This window comes from Pseudorca crassidens, chromosome 12 (genome assembly GCF_039906515.1).
Source record: "Pseudorca crassidens isolate mPseCra1 chromosome 12, mPseCra1.hap1, whole genome shotgun sequence".
Lineage (NCBI taxonomy): Eukaryota > Metazoa > Chordata > Mammalia > Artiodactyla > Delphinidae > Pseudorca > Pseudorca crassidens.
The window spans coordinates 68,439,775-68,463,755 of record NC_090307.1 but is presented as its reverse complement, the minus strand read 5'-3'; the positions used below and the strand labels follow the sequence as shown (position 1 = coordinate 68,463,755).

At 53.3% G+C, this 23,981-nt stretch overlaps 1 protein-coding gene across 7 annotated transcripts in view; it reads left to right on the top strand.

Moving 5' to 3' along the window:
* LOC137203637 (E3 ubiquitin-protein ligase RNF185) overlaps nucleotides 1-23,981 on the top strand; it is an 87,983-nt gene that overhangs the window by 57,411 nt on the left and 6,591 nt on the right. For 5 of the 7 annotated variants that reach the window (XM_067700192.1, XM_067700194.1, XM_067700191.1 and 2 more), the window contains 10 exons: nucleotides 14,792-14,927; nucleotides 15,468-15,577; nucleotides 16,139-16,327; nucleotides 17,511-17,616; nucleotides 17,922-18,118; nucleotides 19,115-19,301; nucleotides 20,134-20,220; nucleotides 20,866-20,997; nucleotides 21,242-21,298; nucleotides 23,417-23,482. In XM_067700192.1, the coding sequence (XP_067556293.1) occupies nucleotides 14,792-14,927; nucleotides 15,468-15,577; nucleotides 16,139-16,327; nucleotides 17,511-17,616; nucleotides 17,922-18,118; nucleotides 19,115-19,301; nucleotides 20,134-20,220; nucleotides 20,866-20,997; nucleotides 21,242-21,298; nucleotides 23,417-23,482 (1,267 nt within the window). Of the gene's footprint in view, nucleotides 1-5,546; nucleotides 6,143-6,393; nucleotides 6,623-14,791; nucleotides 14,928-15,467; nucleotides 15,578-16,138; nucleotides 16,328-17,510; nucleotides 17,617-17,921; nucleotides 18,119-19,114; nucleotides 19,302-20,133; nucleotides 20,221-20,865; nucleotides 20,998-21,241; nucleotides 21,299-23,416; nucleotides 23,483-23,981 lie in introns of those variants that run through there. The other 2 variants (XM_067700197.1, XM_067700198.1) reach the window with 2 other exon arrangements.

The following is a 23,981-nucleotide window of genomic DNA, read 5'->3' as shown; positions in this document are numbered from 1 at the left end:
GAGCCCGCGAGCCACAACTGCTGAGCCCATGCTCTGCAACAAGAGAAGCTACCGCAATGAGAAGCCTGCACACCACAACAAAGAGTAGCCCCCACTCACCGCAACTAGAGAAAGCCTGCGTTCAGCAACGAAGACCCAACGCAGCCAAAAATAAATTAATTAATTTTTAAAAAAAGGAGGAGACAGTCACCAGCTGGAGGTGGAAGAGGCTACAGGAGCTAAGGGAGCAAAGGCTTGGGACTGCCCAGGGAGAGCCTACGTGGCCAGGTCAGGAAGTAGAGTGGGGCAGGAGGTGGCCAGAGTGGTGACCCCAGGAGGGAAGCTGGAGAGACAGCCCTGGGAGTCCTGAGTGCAGGGCACCCAAGCAGCCTTTGCCTCTGGACAGGAGCACTAGGAAAAACACGTGAGAAGGTGTTTACTCTAAACCATGGGACTTTTGTGTTTTTTGGCTGCGCTGGGTCTTTGTTGTGGCACGTGGGTTTCTTTTCATTGCGGTGAGCTGGCTTCTCTAGTTGCGGTTCACGGGCTTCTGTAGGTGTGGCGCATGGGCTCCAGAGTTCACGGGCTCAGTAGTTGCGGTGCACAGGCTTAGTTGCCCCACAGCATGTGGGATCTTAGTTCCCTGACCAGGGATCGAACCCGTATCCCCTGCATTGGAAGGTGGATTCTTTTTGTTTGCTTTTTTTTTTTCCCCTCTTCGTTGCTGTGCGCGGGCTTTCTCTAGTTGCGGTGAGCAGGGACTACTCTTCGTTGCGATGCACGGGCTTCTTATTGTTGTGGCTTCTCTTGTTGCAGAGCACAGGCTCTAGGCACGCAGCCTTCGTAGTTATGGCAAGTGGGCTCAGTAGTTGTGGCTTGCGGGCTCTAGAGCTCAGGCTCAGTAGTTGTGGCGCATGGGCTTAGTTGCTCCGCGGCACGTAGAATCTTCCTGGGCCAGGGCTCGAACGTGTGTCCCTTGCATTGGCAGGCAGGTTCTTAACCACTGCACCAGAGAAGCCCGGAAGGTGGATTCTTAATCACTGGACCACCAGGGAGGTCCCAGGACTTCTGTTTGTTTTTGTCCTTTATTGTTTTAAAAAGCAGCACTTAAGTGTAAGAAAAAATGTAAGCAGTATTAAAAGGTAGAAAATGAATGCTGTTTCCTCCGTGCTGCTTGTCTCACTACCCTGAAGAGAAACCAACAGCCACATGGTAGAGTCCGCCAGGTGGTCTCTAAGGATTACGCGCATAGACTTTTGAAATGGTGGGATCATATTGCACACTCTCTCTGATGCCTGGATTATTCACGTAACCCTTTACCCAGGACAGTTTCTGTTTCAGGACCCTAGGATCTACCTCATTATTATTATTTTTTAAAATATTAATTAATTTATTTTTTGGCTGCATTGGGTCTTTGTTGCTGAATGAGGGCTTTCTCTAGTTGTGGTGAGCAGGGGCTACTCGTTGTTGCAGTGTGCGGGCTTCTCATTGCAGTGACTTCTGTTGTTGCGGAGCACAGGCTCTAGGCGTGGGCTTCAGTAGTTGTGGCACATGGGCTCGGTAGTTGTGGCTCATGAGCTCTAGAGCGCAGGCTCAGTAGTTGTGACACATGGGCTTAGTTGCTCCACAGCCTGTGGGGTCTTCCCAGACCAAGGCTTGAACCCGTATCCCCTGCATTGGCAGGCGGATTCTTAACCACTGCACCATGAGGGAGGCCCCTACCTCATTATTCTTAACATCTGCGTAGTATTCTGTCACGTGGAAGTGAGATTGCATGTAGCCCATCCCTGCTGATGGGCACATGGATTATTCCTCATCTTTCAGCATGAAACCATGCTGGACACAGGTCTTGGCACGTTTGTAGGAATATTTCTCTGGGCAAAATTTCTAGCAGTAGACTTGCTGGGACCCTCATCTGACTGCTGCTTTAGTATGGAAAGTGAACTGGAATTGAGGGGGAGCAGAGGCAAGAAAAACAGCAGATGAGGATGACGCCGCTCCCCTTCCAAGGTCTCCGAGCTCCCATCCCTGGATGGAGTCCTCCCGGCCAGTAGAGGGCCCCACACGGACACAGTTCCTTGGGCTTCAGGTTATCTGACCAGAGCTGCCTTCTGAGAAGAGGTTGGGGTGATTCATTCATTCACCACTGCTCCCTAGAGCACTCACTTGCGGCCACTGGCCCTGAAGGCTGTCCTTGCCAGCTTCGCAGCCGCCTTGAAGCCCAGTGTCTCAGCTGGTTCCGAGGAGTCAGTTTCCTGGGCTCTCCTCCAGGTTTCCAACTTGTGAAATGTGCAGGAGATTAGTACCTCCCCTGCCATCTTATCCCGTCCGTCACTGCCAGTCCAAGGATCCCTGCAGTTGCCTCTGGCAGCCGCAGCCTCTGAATCCTGTGCCAGCTGCTCTGGTACCTAGAAGAGCAGCTTTCCACCCAGAACCAGTATCCAGGGGAAGGGGGTGGAAGTACAGCCTCCATTGTGACCTCCCGCCTCCCAGTTCTGGGGGGGTTGGAGGCCTTTGAAGTTGGCCCTGAGAAGCCACACGCTTGGGTCTCATCAGCCAGCGGCTTCTCACGTCTGGTGGTTTCGCGTCCTTCATTGTTCCTCCTGTAGTCTGGATTTATAGGGGTCAAGTGGACTCCACCTTGGAGGGGCCTCCGCTTCAGGTCAGCACTGGGGGAGGCAGCCACACCTCTTCCAGGGGGAGGCAGTTTTATGGCATTGAGAGGTCCTTACACTAGTTCCCCACACACCCACCCACCCACTGAGTCCTTTGTGAGGGGAGTAGGGGGGATGGAGAGCGCCTGCAGCCTCCTGCTCGCATTCCTAGACACCGACTCACTGCACCCGCCGCCGCTGGAACAGCAGAGCTGTGTGAAATGTCAAGAGGAGTTATGCTCATGGGCTCCCTGGCCCCGTCTCTTTGTGGCTTGCATTTTCTTCCATCCGCACTCTGTTCATCAGATGGAAATCAGAGGGTGCAATTAGAAGATAATTTGCTAGTTCCAGACTTAATTTGGGGCCCCCTTCTTGCCTGATCGAATTACAGGGGAACATAATAGATTTTTGGTGAGAAATAGTTGGCTCTGTCACTGGAAGAAAGAGAGCTCCCAGCTCTCATCTGGGCCGGCCTTTCGGTATACTGTGTGTTGTTCCCCCCACCCTTCCACTCTGCCCACCTCCTCTGTGGCTCTTGTGTGGCCCCCAGGCAAGGATCCTGATCCCCTCAGGGCCAGCTCAAGAGGTTTAAACTCAACTTGAGACCCAAGGAAAACAAGGAGCCCTCTGCAACCTCATAGGGCTGAAAAACATTGAAGCTGGCAGCTATTTAGAGACCTCACCAAGGCTGAGACAGGGGCAGCAACTTGCTGAAGGCCACATAGCTAGCCCATAGTGGTAGTAACAATAGTCTTAATGATATTAGCAGCTAACATTTATCAACCCTTAATGTGTTCCAGACTCTGTGCCAAGGGCTTATGTGCAGTGCCTTGTCGTACTCAAACCCAGACAGTCTGGCTGCGGGCCCAGGCTGGGCTCCAACATAGCAATGGTAGAGCTCAAGTTCGACAGCCTGGGTTCAAATCCTGGCTTCACCTCTCACGTGTACAACTGGGTGACCTCAGGCAAGGGATTTAAACTCTCTGTACCTCTGTTCCTTCCTCTGTAAAAAGGGGGCGATCACAGGACTGCCAGCTGGTGTGGGTTAAAATTCACTTATGCTTGTAAGTGCTGCACGTAGGGCTTGGGACAGGGTAAGTGAGGGTGAGACCTCGTCCAGTGCTCACTGCCTGCTGGCTGCCTCTGGGGCTGGAGTGTGGGGTCTGTGTGGCAGGCGATGGACGTGGCTGAGTTCTGCAATAATGCCAAAGGCTGGTCTTCATGATTAGAGGCTGGAAACGGTGTGGTTGAGTGTGCTGCCTGTGGAGCAGTGGTCAGCAGACTAGCCCACTGCCTGTTTTTGTATGGCCTGTGATTTTTACATTTTTAAGTGGTTGAGGGGGGAAAGCAAAAGAATACTTTGTGGCACATGAAAGTAACATGAAATTCAAATTTCAGTGTCCATAAATAAAGTTTTATTGGAACAGAGCCACATCCGTTTGTTTACATTTTATATATGGCCACTTTCGTGCTGCAGTGACAGAGTCTGTATTCGTGTAGGCCTGCAAAGCCTAAAATGTTTGCTGTCTGGCCCTTTACAGAAAAAGTGTCCCAACCCCGGCTCTTACTGGATTTGAAACCCAGCTCCCCCACTTACCAGCTGTTTGTCTTCAGGCTAGTGACACAACCATTCAAAACCTCAGTTCCATCATCTGTTAAGTGGGGGTGATAACATCTACCCTGTAGATTGGCCATTTAAGTATGATAGATAACAGATGCAGAGCACTTAACACAGGGCCTGGAACGTCCTAAGTGCTCGATAAATGCCAGCTTATAACAGGGTGCAAACACCCTCTCTTATCACACTCGTTATCCCTGTGCCCAGTCAGTAGAGGAATGGGAAAAGCCTCCCTTGACACACAGCCACCACCTTCGCCACAGGCTTTCCTGTCATAGTGACAGGGTGACTTCAGTGGAGAGGAGTGTGTGCCTGGTGGGAAGGAGCTGGTGTCGCTCCCTCAAGTCCAGCAATGAGTTCTGGACGTGCCTACGTCTTCTGCGGGCTCTCCCAGTGGTGGGCCCTCGTTTGGTCAGTCCTGCAGCTGGGGCTCTTCAGGCAGGCCCCACTCCAGATACCTGGCCAATTATCCCCACAGACACCATGGGCCTTGTCCTCCATCGTGCCCTGTTTTTCAGTTTGAGAAGCCTGGTTACCATGGTCACCGTGGAAGAAGCACCACTGCCTGCTGAGGCCGATGGCTGGCATTCTAGGAATGAATGAATGAAAGAAAGAAAGAAAGAGAGAGGGGACAGGTGACCTGGGATACAGGCTCTGTGCTCCTCTTACTTGCTGGAGGGCTTTGAAAGAGATCTTTCCCCTTGAAGAGGCAGAATGAAGCTCAGGGCTGAGACCTTCAGCTCTAGAGTCACATGAGTCTGCATTTAAATCCCAGCCCTGCCACTGACTAGTTTTTTGGCCTCGGGCAAGTTACCTAATCTCTCTGTACCTCACTTTCTTTGTGTATACCATGGAGATAACTCCCATGTCAGAGAAATAAGACAGTGTCATACAGGTGCTTGCCACACGGAGAAACAGCAGGCGTCAGTTAACACCCTGGGCCTTGGTTTCCTCATCCACAGTGCAGCTCTGCCCAGAAGTGGAGTGGCAGTCTCCAGGCCAGGCAGAGGGAAGGAATGAATGGGGACCCTAGTGCCAGCACCAAGTAGATGCCAGCCCAGAGCAGACAGCCCAGAGGGCAGCTCTCTGGACCTGGGTCTCTGGACCAACCTCTCCTGCCAGAGGGCCCCCCCCCCCCCCCGCTTTAGGGGGTGGGTGTGGCTTGGCCTGGAGCTGGTCTTCTGTGTTTTTCTTCACCTCCGAGCAGAGTTACCGTCCTTTGGGCGGCTCTTCAGGTTGGGGACACTTGGGGCAGATGTGCTCACCCCCTCTCCTGCCCTGCCCTTCCCCGAGCTCAGGGACGGACACCCAGCCATTCCTGGTTATTGTCTGCGGCGCCAGCCTGCAGCCTCCCTCCCGCTCAGCTCCACCCCTTGCCTGCAAGGTCTGTTTCCTAATAGCTGCTCCAACCACACACCTCGTTCCGCGCGGAGCCCCTCCCCTTCCTCCCTCCTTCCCCCGGCAGGGGTGGGGCTGGAGAAGAAGGCTAACTTGACAGCAGCGCCTCTTTCCTGGCTAGTCACCGGCCCCTGCCCAAGAATCCTTGTGTGCGTGTAGCCTCCGCAGAGAGGTGCTTCTCCCGAGTCCTGAGGGGCCATCCAGCCTCCAAGAACTGGGGGGCAGCATCCCAGCCATGAGCCCCTGCGGGTCTCTGCTGGGGGGCAAGGGGCCCAGAGCGCTCACACCTCTCCGGCCCCTCCAGAGGGAGAGGTGAGCCGGGCAGCCAGCCCACAGCCAGCGGTGCCGGAGCCCCGGGCCTGTCATGGTGGCCGTCTGCCGGCTAGAGGCCCTCCCAGACGGGTTTGCAGCTGAGCTTGTGTATCTGATGTGGGAAGAAGATGGGGAGTTACTTGTCCGTCCAGGCTTACTTCACCTCCAGAGACCCCTTCCGGTGAGTTGGGCTCCGAGTCCTCTTCCCATCTCCTCTTTGGGCCCCTTGTCCTGAGGGGAGGGCAGATGCCTCCCTGAATCTGCTTCTCAGATTTCACTTGTCCTTTGACCGTGTGTCAGGCAGAAGCCAGTGGAAGCTGCTTCCAAGCAGAACCAGGCTGGCGAAGGCTTCCCCCATGTGCTGGGAATGGGAGGTGAGGGGTGGGCCCAGAAGGCAGCTCCTGGGGAGCTCGGCCTCTCCTTCCTTCCCAGACACACCTGGAAGAGCCTCTGAAAGGTGCCGCCGACCCGGCCTGCTCTTGGTGTTACTGCTTCCAGGGGAAGAGCACAGCTAGGGTGCTGTTCTTCCAGCTCTCACACGTCTCACCTGCCTGCAGGCTGTGCCGCCTGCCCAGGAATTTGTCCCAACAAGCAGGATGGGCAGGTTTTGCCAAACAGCATGGAAGCTGGCGAGGCCTGGGTGTGGGCAGCCCGGTCCACGGTAGGCACTCTCATTATACACGTTTGTTCTCTTAATGGCAGGCACCTTTGCCTCTGGCCTTTAAGGGCTCCTGTGCTCCCTATGAGTACAGTTGCTGGGGAAAGGCCTGGGCAAGTGAGACTGGGGCAGCTGGCTTTGGAGTATCCTGAGCTGTGGGGCTGGCCCTCGTGCCTGCCAGGTCCCCAGGCCTGAGCTTCTGTGGGGCTTTTCAAAGGGAGATGTGGAAACTTCCTCTCTACCTCTGACCTGCCTTTCTCTGCTCTCTGCCCCACCCCCCCTCCAACAGAAACTCCCCAGGGGGGTTCTGGCCCTCTGGGTCCCTCCTGAATGGAGCCATTCCTGGCTGGGGTGGGGCTTGTTTTCATTCTTTGGGAGCAGCCTGTTGTTCCAAGGTCTGCCTCCCCCTCACCCATGGTCCTGGTCGTCTGGCTTCCCCAACCCAGCCCCTTGCCCCTAACTCGCTGCTGGGATACATAGTCAGGTGGCTGTGCCCTGGGCAGAAAAGCAGAACACCATGCGGTTTCTGGGAATTACTAGACCCTGGTAGAGTGGTGGGAAACCCCTGGATTTGAGGGAGGGAGGAGGGAACTGGTCCTCAGGGCTAACTCTTCCAGGCATCCTGCTATGTACTTTATCCTTTGATCTCTCAACAGCCTCAAGACGTTTTGTATCCCCATTTTACAGATGTGGCAACTGGTTTCAACATAGTTAACTTGTGGGGTCTCTCTGGCCCGCCTCATCTGTCTTCCTGAGTTTCTTCTCTCACCCTCAGGAGGCTGCACCTCCCCCTGCATGTATCCCCCACAGGATCGTTCTCAGGTTTGCTTTCCTCTTGAAGCAGAGAGATTCGAGCAGAAAAAGGGTACCCATAGTGTGCCTGGCATATGAAGGGATGGCAGAGATTCTCCTCTGCAGAGCCAGTGGGAATTGATCTTGAGTTGTACCATGTGGAATCAAGATGCCAAGTGTTTGAAGTAGCCACTGGGTTAAGCCAGGGCCTCATTAATCCCTCTTACTCTTAATCCTGGATAGGCAGCTTGGGGGAGGGGTCGTTCCCTTAGAAGCAGGAACATGTGCCCCTTTTAATCTCCAGGGACAAGACACAACTTCTGAGGAGCTAGAGCAGATAATGAACTCTCATCCTGGACCTCTGAGGGCCAGGCCACTGAAACCACCCAGGTCTGCCTGTCCTTTATCTTTTTCTGCCCCAGCCCCTCTGGGCAACCTGACAGCCCTCCCCCCAACTCTGTTTGGCCAGCTGGAGGGGGGCAGGAATGACTGACTGACTGGCCATAGACCCTCTCCGCTGCCCCCTCCCCCAAATGGGAGGCCACATTCCTGAAGCCACTTCTGAAGAGCTAGCCACACATGGGGCTGTGTGCCCCACAGGAGGGACCACCCAGACCCTCCACTCTCCCAGGTAGCAGTCTCATCAGTCACCACTGTCCCTGCCTGGTCAGAAAGATGCTTCTGCCATCAGCCCTCTCCTTTACTACAGGATGTCCTCATGGCAGCCCTCTGACGCTTCCCTGGGCCTCAGTTTCCTCCTCTGCAGAGCATAGGGACTGGACTTCCTGGGCTCCTGAACACGACCCTTACGAGATTCATGGAACAAATTAAGTCCTTGACCCTAGGCCTTGAACACACAGGAGTTCTGGGGCTCTGGTTGCAAGGGGAGTGACGCAACCAAATTCCACGGGGACATGATCTGGCGTGACAGTGCGTAGGGGAGGGAAGAGGGAGCTGGGGATGAAAGATGTGATTTCTGTATCCCCGGCACCCTTGCCTGGCAGGTCGCACTCAGCAGAGGGCACTGTCTTCCGCTGCCGGTGCCACCAGCTTGGGGGGTGAGATGCAGTTACAAGTGTCCTCCCAAGTAAGAAAACACCTCAAATTGGAATTTACAAAAGAGGTAAATTAGGGAGTGACTTTTGTCTGACATCTTTAAAGGATTTTTCTTTTTATAGCTTTTCTGTTTAATGCCCAACATTGATCTAATGGGTTTGGTTTACACATTGTCTCTTAAAGAAAACAAGTTCATCTTTGTATTCTAAAGCAACCCATGTTTAAAGGGAGAAACTGTTCTTAACCCAGCCCAGCTTAGCAGTAACATTTGGCAACCACCTTGGGACTCTTTTTCTCCTCATCTGAAAAATGAAGGACTTGATGAGGTGAATGGTTCCCAACTCCGCAACCTATGTACCTCCTCAGAGACACACAAGCTCTTTTCCATTTTTTCCAAATACCGGAGGCTCTACTCTTAACTGCAGCATGACGGCACAAATTGCTTGAAACTATTACAGCCTTCCTGGCTTTTGGTTGGAACTGAATCAGTGCACTCTGGCAGCACTTATTTCTTGCTGATCAGAGGCTCATTATGTGTTTGGTTAATTTTTTCAAACAGGATATCAACATATCCATAATAATTACAGCTTAATTGACAGCCTGTTTCAGTCTACAGGGTCTGCAGGAAGGAGGAGTAATAAAGGGGTCTGTGGTGGTAGAACACTGGGCTCTGATGGACCGGAGTCTATAGGCCCCTGTTCTCTCTGCAGCCCGTGGGCCTGGGGGAGGCGTAGCATCCCCAGTGGTGACTCTCAGGCAGGGGCAGAGACCTGCCCGCTCTCCCGTCCACCCCGGTCACAGCTCAGAGGTAGGGGCTGGAAGAAGCTTCTTCCCAACAGTTTCCTGCTCATTCAGAGGCTAAGGATGAGCATCCAACCAGGCCCTCAACCAGGACATGGGAGGGCTTGTTCTTTAACCTATGTAAATCCACTGTAATTGTGGCTGTGTTCTGCTTTTACCACATAAGGTTGAAATTTTACCTGTAAACATTTGGTCTGGAGAATTTGCATGTGACTGAGGGCCAGGCCTCTGTCTTATCGCACTTGGCTTCTCCCAGCATCCTGCCTATTTGGTCTTGCACACCCTAGATGCACAGTAACTATTTCCTAATTGGTAGGAATTGATTATAATCAATTGATTTCTAATGGGCTAGATGAATAATTCATTTGGGAACCGTCTCTATTTCCAGAAATCTATTTGGTTCTGGGCCAAGAAACAGGTCCGTATTGCTTGGGCATGGCAGGGCAAGGGGTCTGTCTCCTTTTGCCCTTGGTGTTCTCAAATTAAAGACGGAGGTGGGGAAGTGAACGCTTCATGGGCACCAGCTGTGGGCCAGGCTCGTGCTAGGCATTTGTACGTGATTTAATTCTCATCATCACCGGTGTGCAAATGAGGACACTGAGGCTCAAGAGTCATGAAGTAACTGGCTTTATGTGACACAGATAGTAAATGGCAAAGAAGGAATATGGACCCAGATCTTGAAAAAAGTTATTTGTGAGACTCTAAGTATTATTTTTTTTAACTGGTGTGTTCCCTGCTGACTCAAAAGGCCTCAGCTTGGATCTGAGCTGCCCACTGAACTGACCATCAGGGTTTGGTCCACTTTGTACCCACCCAGGCTCTCCGTAGTGCTCGGGAAAAGTTCTGGAGGTCAAGGCGTGTGGGCGGGAGGGTTTCAGCTCCGCTCACTGACCGGGAGAGTGTGGTGGCTGATGCCTCCACCCCAGGTCTGGACTCCACCATCAACCCCACCACCTCTGAGATGGATGCCCTCTGGCCTGCAGCCAGGACAGATGTTAACTTTCACTTGAAACTTTAAAAAATTGAAAGCTGGGAAAAAGCCTTGGCTTTGGGGAGAGCATATTGTGGCCATAGCCCCTGAGAACCTGAGGTGGGATTCTTTTGAGTAGGACCTTACTTTCCCAGAGTGTGTTTTGGATTCTTTTCTTAAAAGGCAGAGTCTCCTGGGGACCAGCCTGCTGTGGACTCAGCGGAGGAGGAGAGTCGCTGTGCCATTTAACTGTTGGGTCCTTGGGCTTAAGGAGGAGTGTCAGCAAGTGTTAACACTAGAAGGAACGCGAGCTCTCAGGGCTTCAGCCTCTGTGTTTTCAAAGATGCAAACCCCGACGCCCAGCTTAGTGGACGTGCTGCATCGTCAGGTGCAAGTGCACATTGGTTCAGATCCCAGCTCCGTCATGTGTGTACCGGGCAACTTCACAGAAGTGACTTGACCCTGCTTTTCAGTTTCCTAGTCTGTGAAACAGGGATAATCCTATCACCTTGCAGGGTGTGGTCAGGGTTAGAGATCATGTAAGGCACCTCATAATAGCACCCAGAGTATGGTTAGCATTCCTGTAACAGGTCACCATAGCTGCTGTTAATGTCTAAGCTAGGACTCTAAGTCTACCCTGGCAACTTCCCCGGTGGCCTGGAACCACTTGTGTTGTGTGACAAAGCAGCTTGGGGACCCACAACCAGTCCTCCTATCAGCTGTTCACCTTCCTGTTCTTCAGAGACACCTGTGGTGACTGACTTTGGCCATGCAGCTGGCTGTGCCCGTCAAAGGCATTCCTTGACACAGATGTATGCATCGGTGGTGTTGCTCTCTGGCCAGGTGTTCTTCCCAGGAGGCTGGCGTGGCTGTCTCCTGCGTGCCTGCACTCGCTTCTCTCCCTGCCTCCTCTCCTGGGCCTGGCCAGGGCTACTTGCAGCAAACAAAAGCAGGATATTGGCAATGGAGAGAAGGACGTGTCTGGTGCTCCTGTGCCCCGCGGCACACATACCATTGCGAGGGTGTGACAGGGCCCAGGCCTGCAGTTGGGTGCAAATTTGTCTGCACCAGCTTTTCTCCCCTGCAGACAGGAGAGGGGTAGGGCCTGGTGACCGTGAGCCCTGGAACTCTTGTGCTCCCACCTGGACTGCGGGTTCTTGCCACTCCCACCGTTTTCACTTTGGAAACATTTGCTAAGGGCTTACTCTGCCAGCCCTTTGCAAGGTGCTGAGTCTACCAGGAGTAAGTGGGACACTGTTCCTATCCAGTGAAGGAGGAAAGCAGATACCCAGAAACTTTACATCAGCAGGTGGCAGCAGGAAGGAAGCCCCTGCTTCTGGTGCTGGCCCTGTGCTAGGCACCTCACAGCCGTCCAGAACCTAGTTTAATCCTCACTGTTACCCCGAAAGTAGGTGGTGATATTGCCATTTCACAAATGAGTTAAAGCAGCTGGCCCTAGGCCACTTAGGGGGAAAGTGGTGCTGAGACTTGAACCTTCAATCATCTAGGGAAAAGTCTAATCCCCTCATTTTACAGGTGGGGAAACTGAGCCCAGAGAGGGAAAGGGGCTTTTCCAAGGGCATGTAGTCTCTCCTCCCAATTCAGAGCTCATCCAATGTGCCCTTTTTTTTTTTTTTTTGGCTGTGTTGGGTCTCCGTTGCTGCGCGTCAGCTTTCTCTAGTTGTGGCGAGCGGGGGGCTACTTGTCGATGCAGTGCGCAGGCTTCAGTAGTTGCGGCATGCAGGCTCTAGAGTGCAGGCTCAGTAGTTGTGGCGCACGGGCTTAGTTGCTCCGTGGCATGTGGGATCTTTCCAGGCCAGGGATCAAACCCATGTCCCCGGCATTGGCAGGCGGATTCTTAACCACTCCGCCACCAGGGAAGTCCCCCAGCATGCCTTTTACATTGAGAGGAGTTGGAGCTGCAAGCCCAGAACAGGGTCTTCTCCTCTACCTCCTGTAATTTGTGGTCCTCACTGAGCCATTCTGGGCACTTCATATCCTTACTATTCACACCAGACCCAGCTCTCAGGACCCTGAAGTTCAGCATCCAAAGGACAAGTAGGAAATGCTGAAGGTGGGAATGGCTGGTGGCAGAAGCCCCCATCGTGGCCTCTCACCCTGCACTGTTAATCAAGTTTTGATTAGAATTTCTCTTCCCCAACTCATTATAAAGCTCTTGGAAAGCGGAGTAGGAAACCTTGTATGTCTATCTTTTCTATCTACAGTGCTTGCCAATTTACTCCCAAGTTACTGTAATACACTTGCCTTGCCCTTCATAGTTTGCAAAAGGCTTTCCTCTTGCGTTAACTTATTTAGTCTTCATAGTGGGTTTTTGTAATAGATGCTGTGAGTCACATTTTGTCAATGAGGAAAAGCTACTGAGAGAAGTTGTCCAAAAGCCACCCAGCTGATGGCAGTAAGGGGCTGATAACGTGAGCTTCCATTATCATCACCATCTTTAACAGCAGTGAACACTTACTGAGTTCCTACTGCACTAGACCTTTTATAGAAACTGTGTATACTTTTTTTTTTTTATTTTTTAATTTTATTTTTGGCCCTACCATGCAGCTTGCGGGATCCTAGTTCCCCACCGGGGATTGAACCCGTGCCCCCTGCAGTGGAAGCATGGAACCCCAACCACTGAACTGCCAGGGAAGTCCCAAACTGTCTACACTTTAATACAGATTATTTTATTTTCGCAGCAGTCTATTTTACAGATAAGGAAGCTGGGTCAGAGAAGTGAAGTCACTTGCCCAAGATGACATAACTAGTAAGCAGCAGGGTTAGGATTCAAACCAAGAGGCAGCTCCACCCTGCCTCTCAGAAAGCAAGGAAAGCCAGTGTGGGTGGTGTGAGGCCTCCATGACAAGAACAGAGAGTCTGTTAACTAGGGAGAAAGAGGTGGGGTGGGCTTGTCAGGCCGAGGGGCTCTTAGCACTGGGCGCCAGGATCAGACGTGAGGACGAGCATGTCTGTACAGACATGGCCCGAGAACACCCCCCCGGCCTGACCAAAGGTGGAACGTCACGGTGACTGGAGCAGAAAGGAGGCCTGGGGCTAACATGCATGTATTACACAGCGCCGATGGGGTTTTGGTTTTATCCCCCCAATATTTTATTTTGAAATTTTTCAAATATATAGAAAAGTTGAAAGAATAGTTCAAAGAACACTCATGTGTCCATCACCTAGACTCATCATTTGCTAACTTTTTTTTTTTTTTTTTTTTTTTGCGGTACACGGGCCTCTCACTGTAGTGGCCTCTCCCGTTGCGGAGCATAGGCTCCGGACGCGCAGGCTCAGCGGCCATGGCTCATGGGCCCAGCTGCTCCGCGGCATGTGGGATCCTCCCAGACCGGGGCACGAACCCGTGTCCCCTGCATCGGCAGGCGGACTCTCAACCACTGCGCCACCAGGGAAGCCCCATCATTTGCTAACTTTAAGCCACTTTATTTGTCTGTACACACACACAATGTTTTATTTATTTTTTTTTTACTTAACTATTTAAAAGTCAGTTGAAGTTTCCCCTTAATTATTACTTTACTATTTTTTCTTCTACAAATTTTTCTATATAGCCAAAGTATCATCACATCTACGAAAATTGACAGTAATTTTACAATATAATCTAATGTATAGTCCAAATTCAGATTTCCTCAGTTGTTCCAAAAATGTCACTCTCGTCTGTTTTCTTTTTCAGTCCAGATTCAAATACAAGGTTTAGGTATTGCATTTGGTTTCTGTGTCTCTAGGCTTTTTTAATCCCTGGGCCTTAACTTTTTGGAAGAGTAAAGAGCAGTTGTCTTATAGAATGACCTCCCCTTTCTGGATTTGCCTGACTGTTTCTTTATGCTTAACATAATTTTCTCAAGCATGCTACACCATAAAGTGTTATATATAGGATGGATAAACAACAGGTTCCTACTGCATAGCACAGGGAACTATATTCAATATCCTGTGACAAACCATCATGGAAAAGAATATTTTTTTAAAAAATGTCTATATGTGTATAACTGAGTCACTTTGCTATACTGCAGAGATTGGCACAACATTGTAAATCAATTATACGTCAATTTAAAAAAATTTTTTAATTAAAAAAAGAATGCTACATCAGTGATGCTGTTGGTAATGGGTGGGTTTTTGAGCTTCTTTGATTTGTCGAGATAGCTGTCTAGACCAGAGGTTCTTAACAGGGTCCGTGAGTAGGCTTCAACCCTTGATACACATGTACCCCATACCTAAATTCTATGCACATTTTCCTCCTATGCGCATTTTGCCAGGAGAGGCTTCTTGGCTCTATCAGATTCTCCAAGGGCTTCAAGACCCAGAAAGATTGAGGTCCCCCAGCGGAGGCAGGTCATACAGAGCTGGTTTCTGGGGTCCTGTTCACTCAGACTGGCTTCCGTTGGGAAGACAGCAGCAAACTGTAACATTCCCTTGTCCTGGCTCTGGATCAAAGAGGTCCCTCCATTTTGTTCTTACACCTGGGAGCCAGGGGCGGCCCGTGTAGCCTAGTTCCAAGGATCCGGGAGAGCTTCTGTTCTCATCTTACCTTTCAGATGTTCTGAATGCCAGGATTCCCTCACCAACTGGTACTACGAGAAGGATGGGAAGCTATACTGCCACAAGGACTACTGGGGGAAGTTTGGGGAGTTCTGCCATGGATGCTCTCTGCTGATGACGGGACCTGTCATGGTGCGTGAATCCCTCCATCTCTGCCCCTCTTGGTCATCAGAGTCCATTGTCAGTACCTCCAGTTCCCCGTGGCCATTCATCTTCTGGTCTTCCCATCAGCCAAGGCCTCTCCCTTTATTTATTCAGTCATTTAACAGATTTTTTTTTAGTACCCATTAAGTGCCAGGTAAGGTCCTTCCCTCAAAGACTTAACAGTCCAGTGTTGGGGTGGGTGGGTAGGCAGGCAGGGAGGAGACACAGTATGATGGGATGAGGGCCTTAAAGGAGAATATGAGCCTTTCTAGTGGGGATGATTACTTCTGGGAACCTGTTCTCATGGCTGAGACCGAAAGAGTTTTTTGCAGTCTCCGAAATGACAGGGAGGCACCCATCTGACCCTTTCTCTGGAAGCGCGAGGGAGGGGAGTGCCAAGGTAGATTATGACTGGGGTCTGTAGATCCTTGATGGGAGGTCCCTCGCCCATCCCTACCTTCACTCCAGCAGCAGTGACAACTCACTTCCTCCCCATGTCTGTCTACCCTTTTCCCCACCTGCTAACAGGTGGCCGGGGAGTTCAAGTACCACCCAGAGTGCTTTGCCTGTATGAGCTGCAAGGTGATCATTGAGGATGGGGATGCGTACGCCCTGGTGCAGCACGCCACCCTCTACTGGTAAGATGATGGCCCCGTGTCCATCCTTCCCTACAAGAGTGGCCAAGAGAGAGGGACAAGTGGCACTGTGAGTTAGGCAGAAAGTTTACAGGGGTATCAGCATGCTGGATTCCTATCACAGCAATGCTCTTAACCAGGTCTGAAAGCTGTGAGCAAGATGATTAACGTCTCTGCCCTCTGTCCTTACCTACTGGGAGAATAACCACACTGCCCTGCAAGCCTCCCAGAGGAAGAGAGTGCCTGGGAGGGCGCTCTCGGAGAAGGATCCCAGAACATTAAAGGCAAAGACCCCTTAGAACTCACTCAGTCCAACTGCCTCTGTCGATAAAAGAAGTCAGGCTGAGGCCCAGTGCTTAATTTGAGTCAGAGGCAGAGTGAAGAGAACCCAGACGGCTCTCCCCCAGTCCCAGCCCACCCCAGAGAACCCAGGCTGCTTATTCTTGTCAGCTGGAATCGGGCAAGGGCAGTGAACATGGGGCTATGGATATTGTTACTTGAAGCCACGTGGGGGCTTCCAGGTGGGGCTTCGGGTTCTCAGCCCCCTTTCTGCTCCTCCCGCAGTGGGAAGTGCCACAACGAGGTGGTGCTGGCACCCATGTTTGAGAGGCTCTCCACAGAGTCTGTCCAGGACCAGCTGCCCTATTCCGTCACACACATCTCCATGCCGGCCACCACCGAGGGCAGGCGGGGCTTCTCCGTGTCCGTGGAGAGTGCCTGCTCCAGCTACGCCACCACCGTGCAAGTAAAAGAGTGAGTGTCTGGGGCAGGGGTTCTTGAGCAGAGCCCACAGATGGGCCTTGAGGGGATCGGAACCCCAGAGTCATATCAGAGCTCCCCACATCTTCATCTCGTCTCTTCCTCCTGGGCTCACTGTACTGTCACCGTGCCTGGGCCTTGGCACTTACTGTTCTCCCTGCCTAGGTTCCTCCCCACCAGATACTTAACGCCAGAATTGCTCACCTTTCACGTGTCAAGTTTCAGATCATGTTTGCTCTTTGAAATTATCTGCCTTGGTTATGTTTGTTTATCATGTGTCCTCCTCACGAGTTCCTTCTGGAACTTAGTCTTGTTCAACGCTGCATGTCCAGGGCCTGGAACAGTGCCTGGCACATAGTGGGTGTGCATGGATTATTGTTTCGTTGGTTGAGTGAGTGAATGGAGGAAGGAGGAGAAAGAGGTTAAGACTCCATCCTAGGTCCAGGCCAGCGACCAGATGGGGGAAGAGTCTGTCTGCCTAATAACAGTAATGAGGCACTGTGTCTGCCAACCCTGCAGATGGTGACTGTGCACTTACTGTGTGCTGGGCACTGGGTGCTCACAGCAGAGGGGGGAGGTCCTGGGGTTGGGGGAGTGAGGTGAAGTCTGCTCTAAGCCTAGAACTGTGTTCAGGGCTGAGGTGGGAGTCTGTGGCTGTGTCTGGTGTAGGTTGAGTGGTTGGGACTAGCCAGAGGGGGTCTGTTAAGTCATGGAGGGCCTGGATTATGGAGACTCAGCAGGTCTATTGAGGGATTTAAGCAACTAGGTGACACAACCAGGTGAGCATTTTAGAAGGATGGCTGCCGTGGAAGTGGGACGGGAGAGGAGCAGGCCTAGAGGTGCAGAGACCAGTTAGGAGGCTGGTGCAAGATCCAGGCAGGGGACGTTGGTCACTATGGTGATGGAGGATTCTTCAGGATGGTGAGGGTTGGAGGGCAGTGAGGGAACCCCACATGGGGAGGGTGCCGTCCAAGTTTCTGGCTTAGGCCTCTGGGTGAGTGGGGGTGCTCTTTACTGAGACGGGGCACCCTGTGAAAGGTGTGGCCTTTCGCTGTGAGTGGCCTGGGCCTTGGGGGCCAGTAGGGGCCTGGGGCCTGGTGAGCCATCCCTGCACAAGAGAAATTGGTCAGACACTTTAAAGATGCCTTCACCCCATCTCAACTCTTGTCTGGCCCAGGGTCAACCGGATGCACATCAGTCCCAACAACCGCAATGCCATCCACCCTGGGGACCGCATCCTGGAGATCAATGGGACCCCCGTCCGCACACTCCGAGTGGAAGAGGTACAGTGTGTCCTGTGGGAGTGGGACACGGAACAGACCCTCCGGGAGACCAGGCCATGGCCTTTACCTTTTCCTACCCCCAGTCTATCTCTTTGTCTTGCCAGTGAGCCTGTGACCACTAGTGACCTCCTGTGTCAGCCTGGCATGTTACCAGGGCAGCAGGGATGGCCTGCCAGACTGTCAGAGGGCACTGTGTGGCTAGTGGCAGCTGGAGGCCACACTGGGCTTGGGTCATCTGGGCTGACAGTGGGTGGCCTGCAGTGGGACAGCCTGTGGAGCCAGCCTTACACTGCTCTTGGCCACAGGTAGAAGATGCAATTAGCCAGACGAGCCAGACGCTTCAGCTCTTGATTGAACATGACCCCGTCTCCCAGCGCCTGGACCAGCTGCGGCTGGATGCACGGCTCTCTCCCCACATGCAGAATGCCAGACACTCGGACACCCTCATCCCCCTGGACACCAAGGAGAATCTGGAAGGGACACTGAGGAGACGCTCCCTGAGGTGCCACTTCCCGCCCCGGCTCTGCGCTGTCCCATGCCGGCCCTCAGACGAGGTGGAGCCGGCTCTCAGAGGCCAGCAGAGTTAGGAAGGGAACCAGCTGGCCAGGGACGGGCTATGAGGATTGTGCTGACCCAGTTCCCCCGCCTCAGGGATCACAGTTCATAGCCGGGACCCAGCTGTCTGCCAGGTTTCCCTAGAAACCAGAGGGTCAGGCTCTGTCCACTGAACTGAGCTGGACAGGAGGCAGCAGTGCTGGACCCCAAAGGATAGCATGGCCTGTGGGGGAAGCGTGGGGCTCAGAGGCTGGAGAAGGGGCACAGATAGGGTTAATAAGTGTAAAGACGTTGAAAACTAGAAAGCAAAAGGTGAATTAAAGTTGTTTTAGGTTTTCAAGAAGGGACAGGGAACCCTGGCGGTCCAGTGATTAGGACTCCGAGCTCTCACTGCTGAGGGCCCGGGTTCAATCCCTGGTTGGTGAACTAAGATCCCACAAGCTGCGAGGCGTGGCCAAAAAAAAAATGTCATAAACATAGTGGCTTTATTGCTCTAAAAATCATACACACTTATTATTTTAAAATTCGGGAAATGCAAACGGGTACTACAAAGATGTGCAAAATATCCGAAATCCCGTTTGCTTGTTTGGGGTGGTACTAGGCTGTCGCTCTAAGCCAGTCAGGGCTTAAATCAGGCAGGCATGGAAGGCGGTGGACTTCCATCAACAGTGCTGTCGGCTAGTAGAGTCTAATCCATCATTCCAGGTGAGAGATACTTAGGATTCCCACTTTGAATGTGATTTTACCATGCTTAAATGGGCTGCAGATGTCTGCAGCCCCTAGATGACACATCTGTCTGATGTTAGAGTCCCCTCCCGCATCACAGCACCCTAACTACAGACATTGGAACGGACAGGACGGACCTGAGGTTCCTGCCTCTAGGCTTTCCTGGCGGGTCTCTGAGGACTGCCCTGTCCCTACCCTCATCCTTCCTCATCCTCAGGCGCAGTAACAGCATCTCCAAGTCCCCTGGCCCCAGCTCCCCAAAGGAGCCCCTCTTGCTCAGCCGTGACATCAGCCGCTCAGAATCCCTCCGCTGTTCCAGCAGCTACTCGCAGCAGATCTTCCGGCCATGTGACCTGATCCACGGGGAGGTCCTGGGAAAGGGCTTCTTTGGGCAGGCCATCAAGGTGAGCACTGGTGGCAGCTGTGCCACCTCTCTGCCCCCCAGCCCTCTCACCTTCTTTTGGGGATTTCTTATCACATGGCCTCCCTGATGCCCTGCAGGATACCAGACCTCACTCCTGGCTGGAGGTGATGGTGTGAGGGCCGCACCCCTTCCCTCCCAGGCCACCGAAGGGCAGCATTGCTGCTGAAGTGAGCTTGGTGGACCTGGAGCCCCGGGTGGGGACGAGCTCTCCCGTGGCCCTCCTGCCTCCAGTCAGTGGGTGTCTTTAGGTGCCCAGAGGCCTCGGTGCTGGGAGTGGCTCCTGCCTCCCTGCTGAACAGTCTCGGGGACTAACCTCTCTTTCTCTCCTCCTCCTCTGCTGAGAGCTGGGAGGGGGGGGTCAGGTAAGCCATGTGTCTCAGCCTTCGGGGCATTGGGGCTGGAGAGCTCACTCCCAACCCACCCAGCTCCCTGGTGCATGTCTGTGGCACTGACCCTCCTGCCCCTAGACTCCTTTTCCCCCAGGGGACATGCTTCTGTGTCAGGTGACCAGAGACCCTGCTTGGCTTGGCAGCAGCCCCACCCCCCCCCCCACCCCGCCGCCTCCTCCCACATGTCCCTTTTCTGGATTCTTGCTTCTCCTTTGTGCATGCCCAGCTCTCCAGGGAGGAGGGTGTGCTCCCCTCTTAGTCCCCCGGGGCCCATGCTGTGTGTTCTACACATGAGCTCTGTCAGTGTTATCCGGTTACTTCAGTGTGTCCTCCAGGGGATGGGATGGCCAGTACATCGATTTTCACACAGTTCCCCAGAACCACCTCTGGTCTCTGCACCAGTAACAGTCACCCTCCTTTTAGGTGACACACAAAGCCACTGGCAAAGTGATGGTCATGAAGGAGTTGATTCGGTGTGACGAGGAGACACAGAAGACTTTTCTGACTGAGGTAAGAAGGGGAGTGTGGGGGTTAGGAGTTTGATGTCAGTGTTGGAAGACGGAAGTTGTTACTAAATAATGATTTCAATCCCGGCTTTTGGCACCAAAAAAAAAAAAAAAAAAGATTTCAAGAGGAAACTTAGTTTGGAATCACTTTCTTAAGGCAGAAAAAATCATTTAGAGGAACATCCCTGCCCCCTCTAAATTACAGCATAATTATTTGTGCAACAAACACTAAAGACAGCATGAGCTGGGTACCACGAGATGTGGTTCAGAGGAGCTCGTGGAGTGTGGGGTGATGGACATGAACACAGACCAGTTCACTGCAGCTCGATGCTGTGACCCCACCTGAACGCCGTGCCCGGGGAGCCTGGCACCTTGAATGTTGACACGGTTCTCCCACCTCTCTCCATTGCTCCACTGGGTGCTGCCCTCCAGGCCTTGGGTCCTCCTACTCCAGTTCCCCCGATGCAGCTCCTAGAAAGGCAGGCTCCCAGGGGTGAGGCCTGGGAGACCATCCCCGTCCACCTGGGGCCTTCTTCCACAGCACATGAGATAGGAGGTGGGAGATGCAGGTCACATTTGTCAAGCTGACTCCCTGGAGGGAAGGGGTGAGAAAGAAACCACCCGCCCTCCTTGGCCTCCCCTCCTTCAGGTGAAGGTGATGCGCAGCCTGGACCATCCCAACGTGCTCAAGTTCATCGGCGTGCTGTACAAGGACAAGAAGCTGAACCTGCTGACAGAGTACATCGAGGGGGGCACGCTGAAGGACTTTCTGCGCAGCGTGGTGAGCGTGCCACCCCCAAAGTTCCCAAGAGCCTTGGTGGGTTGTCTGTGGGACACCTCTGTCACCACTACTCTGGAACCATGATGGCCAGAGAGGCCCACTGCTTTGCCTACAAAGGGCCGTGCTGGGCGGGACTGGGCACAGGCAGGGAGGGTTTGCTGGCAGATCATGTTGACCCACGGGGCCCGGACCACAAGTGGGACAGGGCCCAGAAGCCTCTGATGGGCATTCCTCCATCCTGTAGGACCCGTTCCCCTGGCAGCAGAAGGTCAGCTTTGCCAAAGGCATCGCCTCTGGAATGGTGAGTCCTGCCAACAGCCCTGCCAGCGGAGCAGGGGTATTGGGAGTGGGGGGTCAGGAGAGGTGCAGGGATGGCGGGCAGGCACTGAAAGGCAGAGACCCTGTCCTGGGCAGCCTGCATGGGCTGGGTCCTTCAGCACCTGTTTATCAAGCTTCTCTCTGTGCCAGTGAAAATTGCCCACCGCTGGCTGTTCTCAACTTACAACTCTACTCTCAAAGAATTCCCAATCTTCAAGAGCAAACAGGGTATGGGCAAGGCGAACTGGAGAAGCAAACTAGCACGAGGCAGCCTGGCCCTGCTGTCACAGGGGCATCCAGGTGCTGAGGGCCCTTAGAGAGAGCAGAGAACCTCACTGCCTAGGAAATCAGAGAATTGGGAATTGTGTTCTAGTTGAGCCCTGAAGGATGGGTCAGAATTGCATGAAAGTTCCTCTTGGCAGAGAGGCTCCAAGGTTGGGGTGATGAGAGCAGCAAAGAGCTGGGAGGAGAGAGGAGGAAATAGTCTGTTTCACTGGGAAAGAATGGTGCCAGTCACAGCGACAGGGACAGTGACAACTGCCGAGTGCTTTCTCCAAGCCGGGCACTGAGCTGAGGGACTAGCACCTCTCATGACAGCCCTGGTTCCAGATGAGAAGCTGAGCTACACAGGGACGGAGCTAGGAGCTTGGGTCAGTTGGTCTGACCCCCAAGCCCGAGATTTTAATGCCTGCTGTTCTATGTGGGGTCCATGAAGACAGTATTAGACAGGGGGGACATTAAAATCCCTGCGTTTAAGCTAAGGAGTCCAGACTTTATTTAGGAAGCCAAAAAGACACACATATAAGATTTTTAAGCAAGAACATTTCGTGACCAGAGCTGTGCTGTTTTGAAGGTGACTCTGGTGTGGTCAGTAGGTTGGCGGAGAGTTGGGAGAACTCAGGGCAGGGAGACCTGGGTTGGGAGTCATGAAACCTTTCAGGTTTCTGAATTACAGTGGGGCTGTGGGACCAGGAGACTGGGAGGCAGGGTGGAGTCAGAATGGAGACTGGTTGGTAGTGAGGGAGCAGGGGTGGGGGGAGGTGGGCCCGGGGTGCCTTGAGGTGCCTAGAAGAACAGTGGTGTCGTCTACCAGACTGCCGGGGGTGGGGGGTGGGGGGGAGTGATGGTCGGGAAACGGGTTTGGGAAGAGCTAGGATAGGATAGGCATCTGCTGAGGCTGATGTGCTGGTGGTTCGTGGGGGTCAGCAGTGAAGAGAAGGTGGCTTTGAGAGGCGCTGACATTGAGGAGGCCGGAAGGAAAAGGCAGGCGTCTCGAGGGCAGGTGTCTCGGGAGAGGCATGGGCAGCCTCGGAGGAGGGGTGGCAGGCAGGTCAGGAAGAGCTCCCTGGGCATGTGAGCAGCTCCAGGAGCCCAGCGGCCGGAAGCAGTGCTGTGGGGGCTGCAGGGGGCTGGGGGGTGGCTCCTTCCCCTCTTGCTGGGGAAGGGAAGGGAAAGGAAGTGGCTCCAGGATGACAAGAGCCAGAGGCGGAGGCCTGGAGGGGGGAAATAGCAAGTAGAGACCAGTTTGGAAACATTTGGATAGGAAGAGGGAGAGGTCAAAGTGAGAGCACCGAATCCTCACCACTAGACCACAGGGAGTGGGGAGGGTGCTGAGTCTCAGGGGAGGGGGATGTTGGGAGCACAGAGCCAGCTGGACCAGGAGGAGGCCACTTGCCCTTTCACAGCAGGAAGGATCCAGAGTGGCTGAAGCCAGAGACTGGGGTGAGGGTGAGGGTGTGAAGGGGCAGGAGCAATGTACCCAGGTGGGGCATCTAAGTAAAGTGGGTAGAGGGGATGGAGGCTTGCAAGGGCCAGGGCCCAGTGGAGTCGGAGACTTCAGGAGACAGCATCCACTGGGTTGGGTCAGTGAACAGAGGATGGGCAGGAAATGGCGTCAGGGAGAGGGGAAGCCCCGGCGGCCTTTGGCTTTCTGTTGTCGGTGGGACAAGGGAGTGACAGCAGGAGGGCTCTGGAGTCCGGGTTGGTTCCGAAGCTGGGTGGGGATGACCTGGGAGAAGAGCAGGTTCTGTGGCCCCCAGTTTCAGAGTCACCATCTGGTTGATTAACTGCCCATTGGCCTCAGCTCATACTTCTGTTCCAGGCCTATTTGCATTCGATGTGTATCATCCACCGGGATCTGAACTCGCACAACTGCCTCATCAAGCTGGTATGTCCCACCACTCTGGGCCTCCCCAGGGCGGTCCTCCTGGCCTCCTTGTCACCAGGGAGACTGTCCCCTATTGCTTTAGACCAGAGGTATCACCTAGGGCTCCTGTCTTGCCCCTCCTGCTGCCTCCAGTGCCCTCCTCTGTCTTCCAGGGGCTTCCTAACACATGCCGACGAATCCCACCTCCTCCCAGTAGCAGCTTTGAAATCCTTTGGTTAAAAGGGACTTGAGAAGTTCCTTAACTGTACATAGAGCCCTGTCGCTTTTCCTGGTTTTGCCCTGTGATGGTGAAAGCAACTCACTGAGGACCCAGTTTTACAGCCTTGGCACCTGAAGCCTCAGCCCGAGGCCACAGAGCTAGTAAATTCACAGTGACTGGTTTGGGGCCAGCCTCCGTCCTCGTTGCTGGTCAGCTTTGGCTGTTACAATGTTACTACTCCTGTTGACTTCCAGTGTGGCTTCCTGGGTGTCCACTTACTGGCCCTGGCTGTGCCCTCTG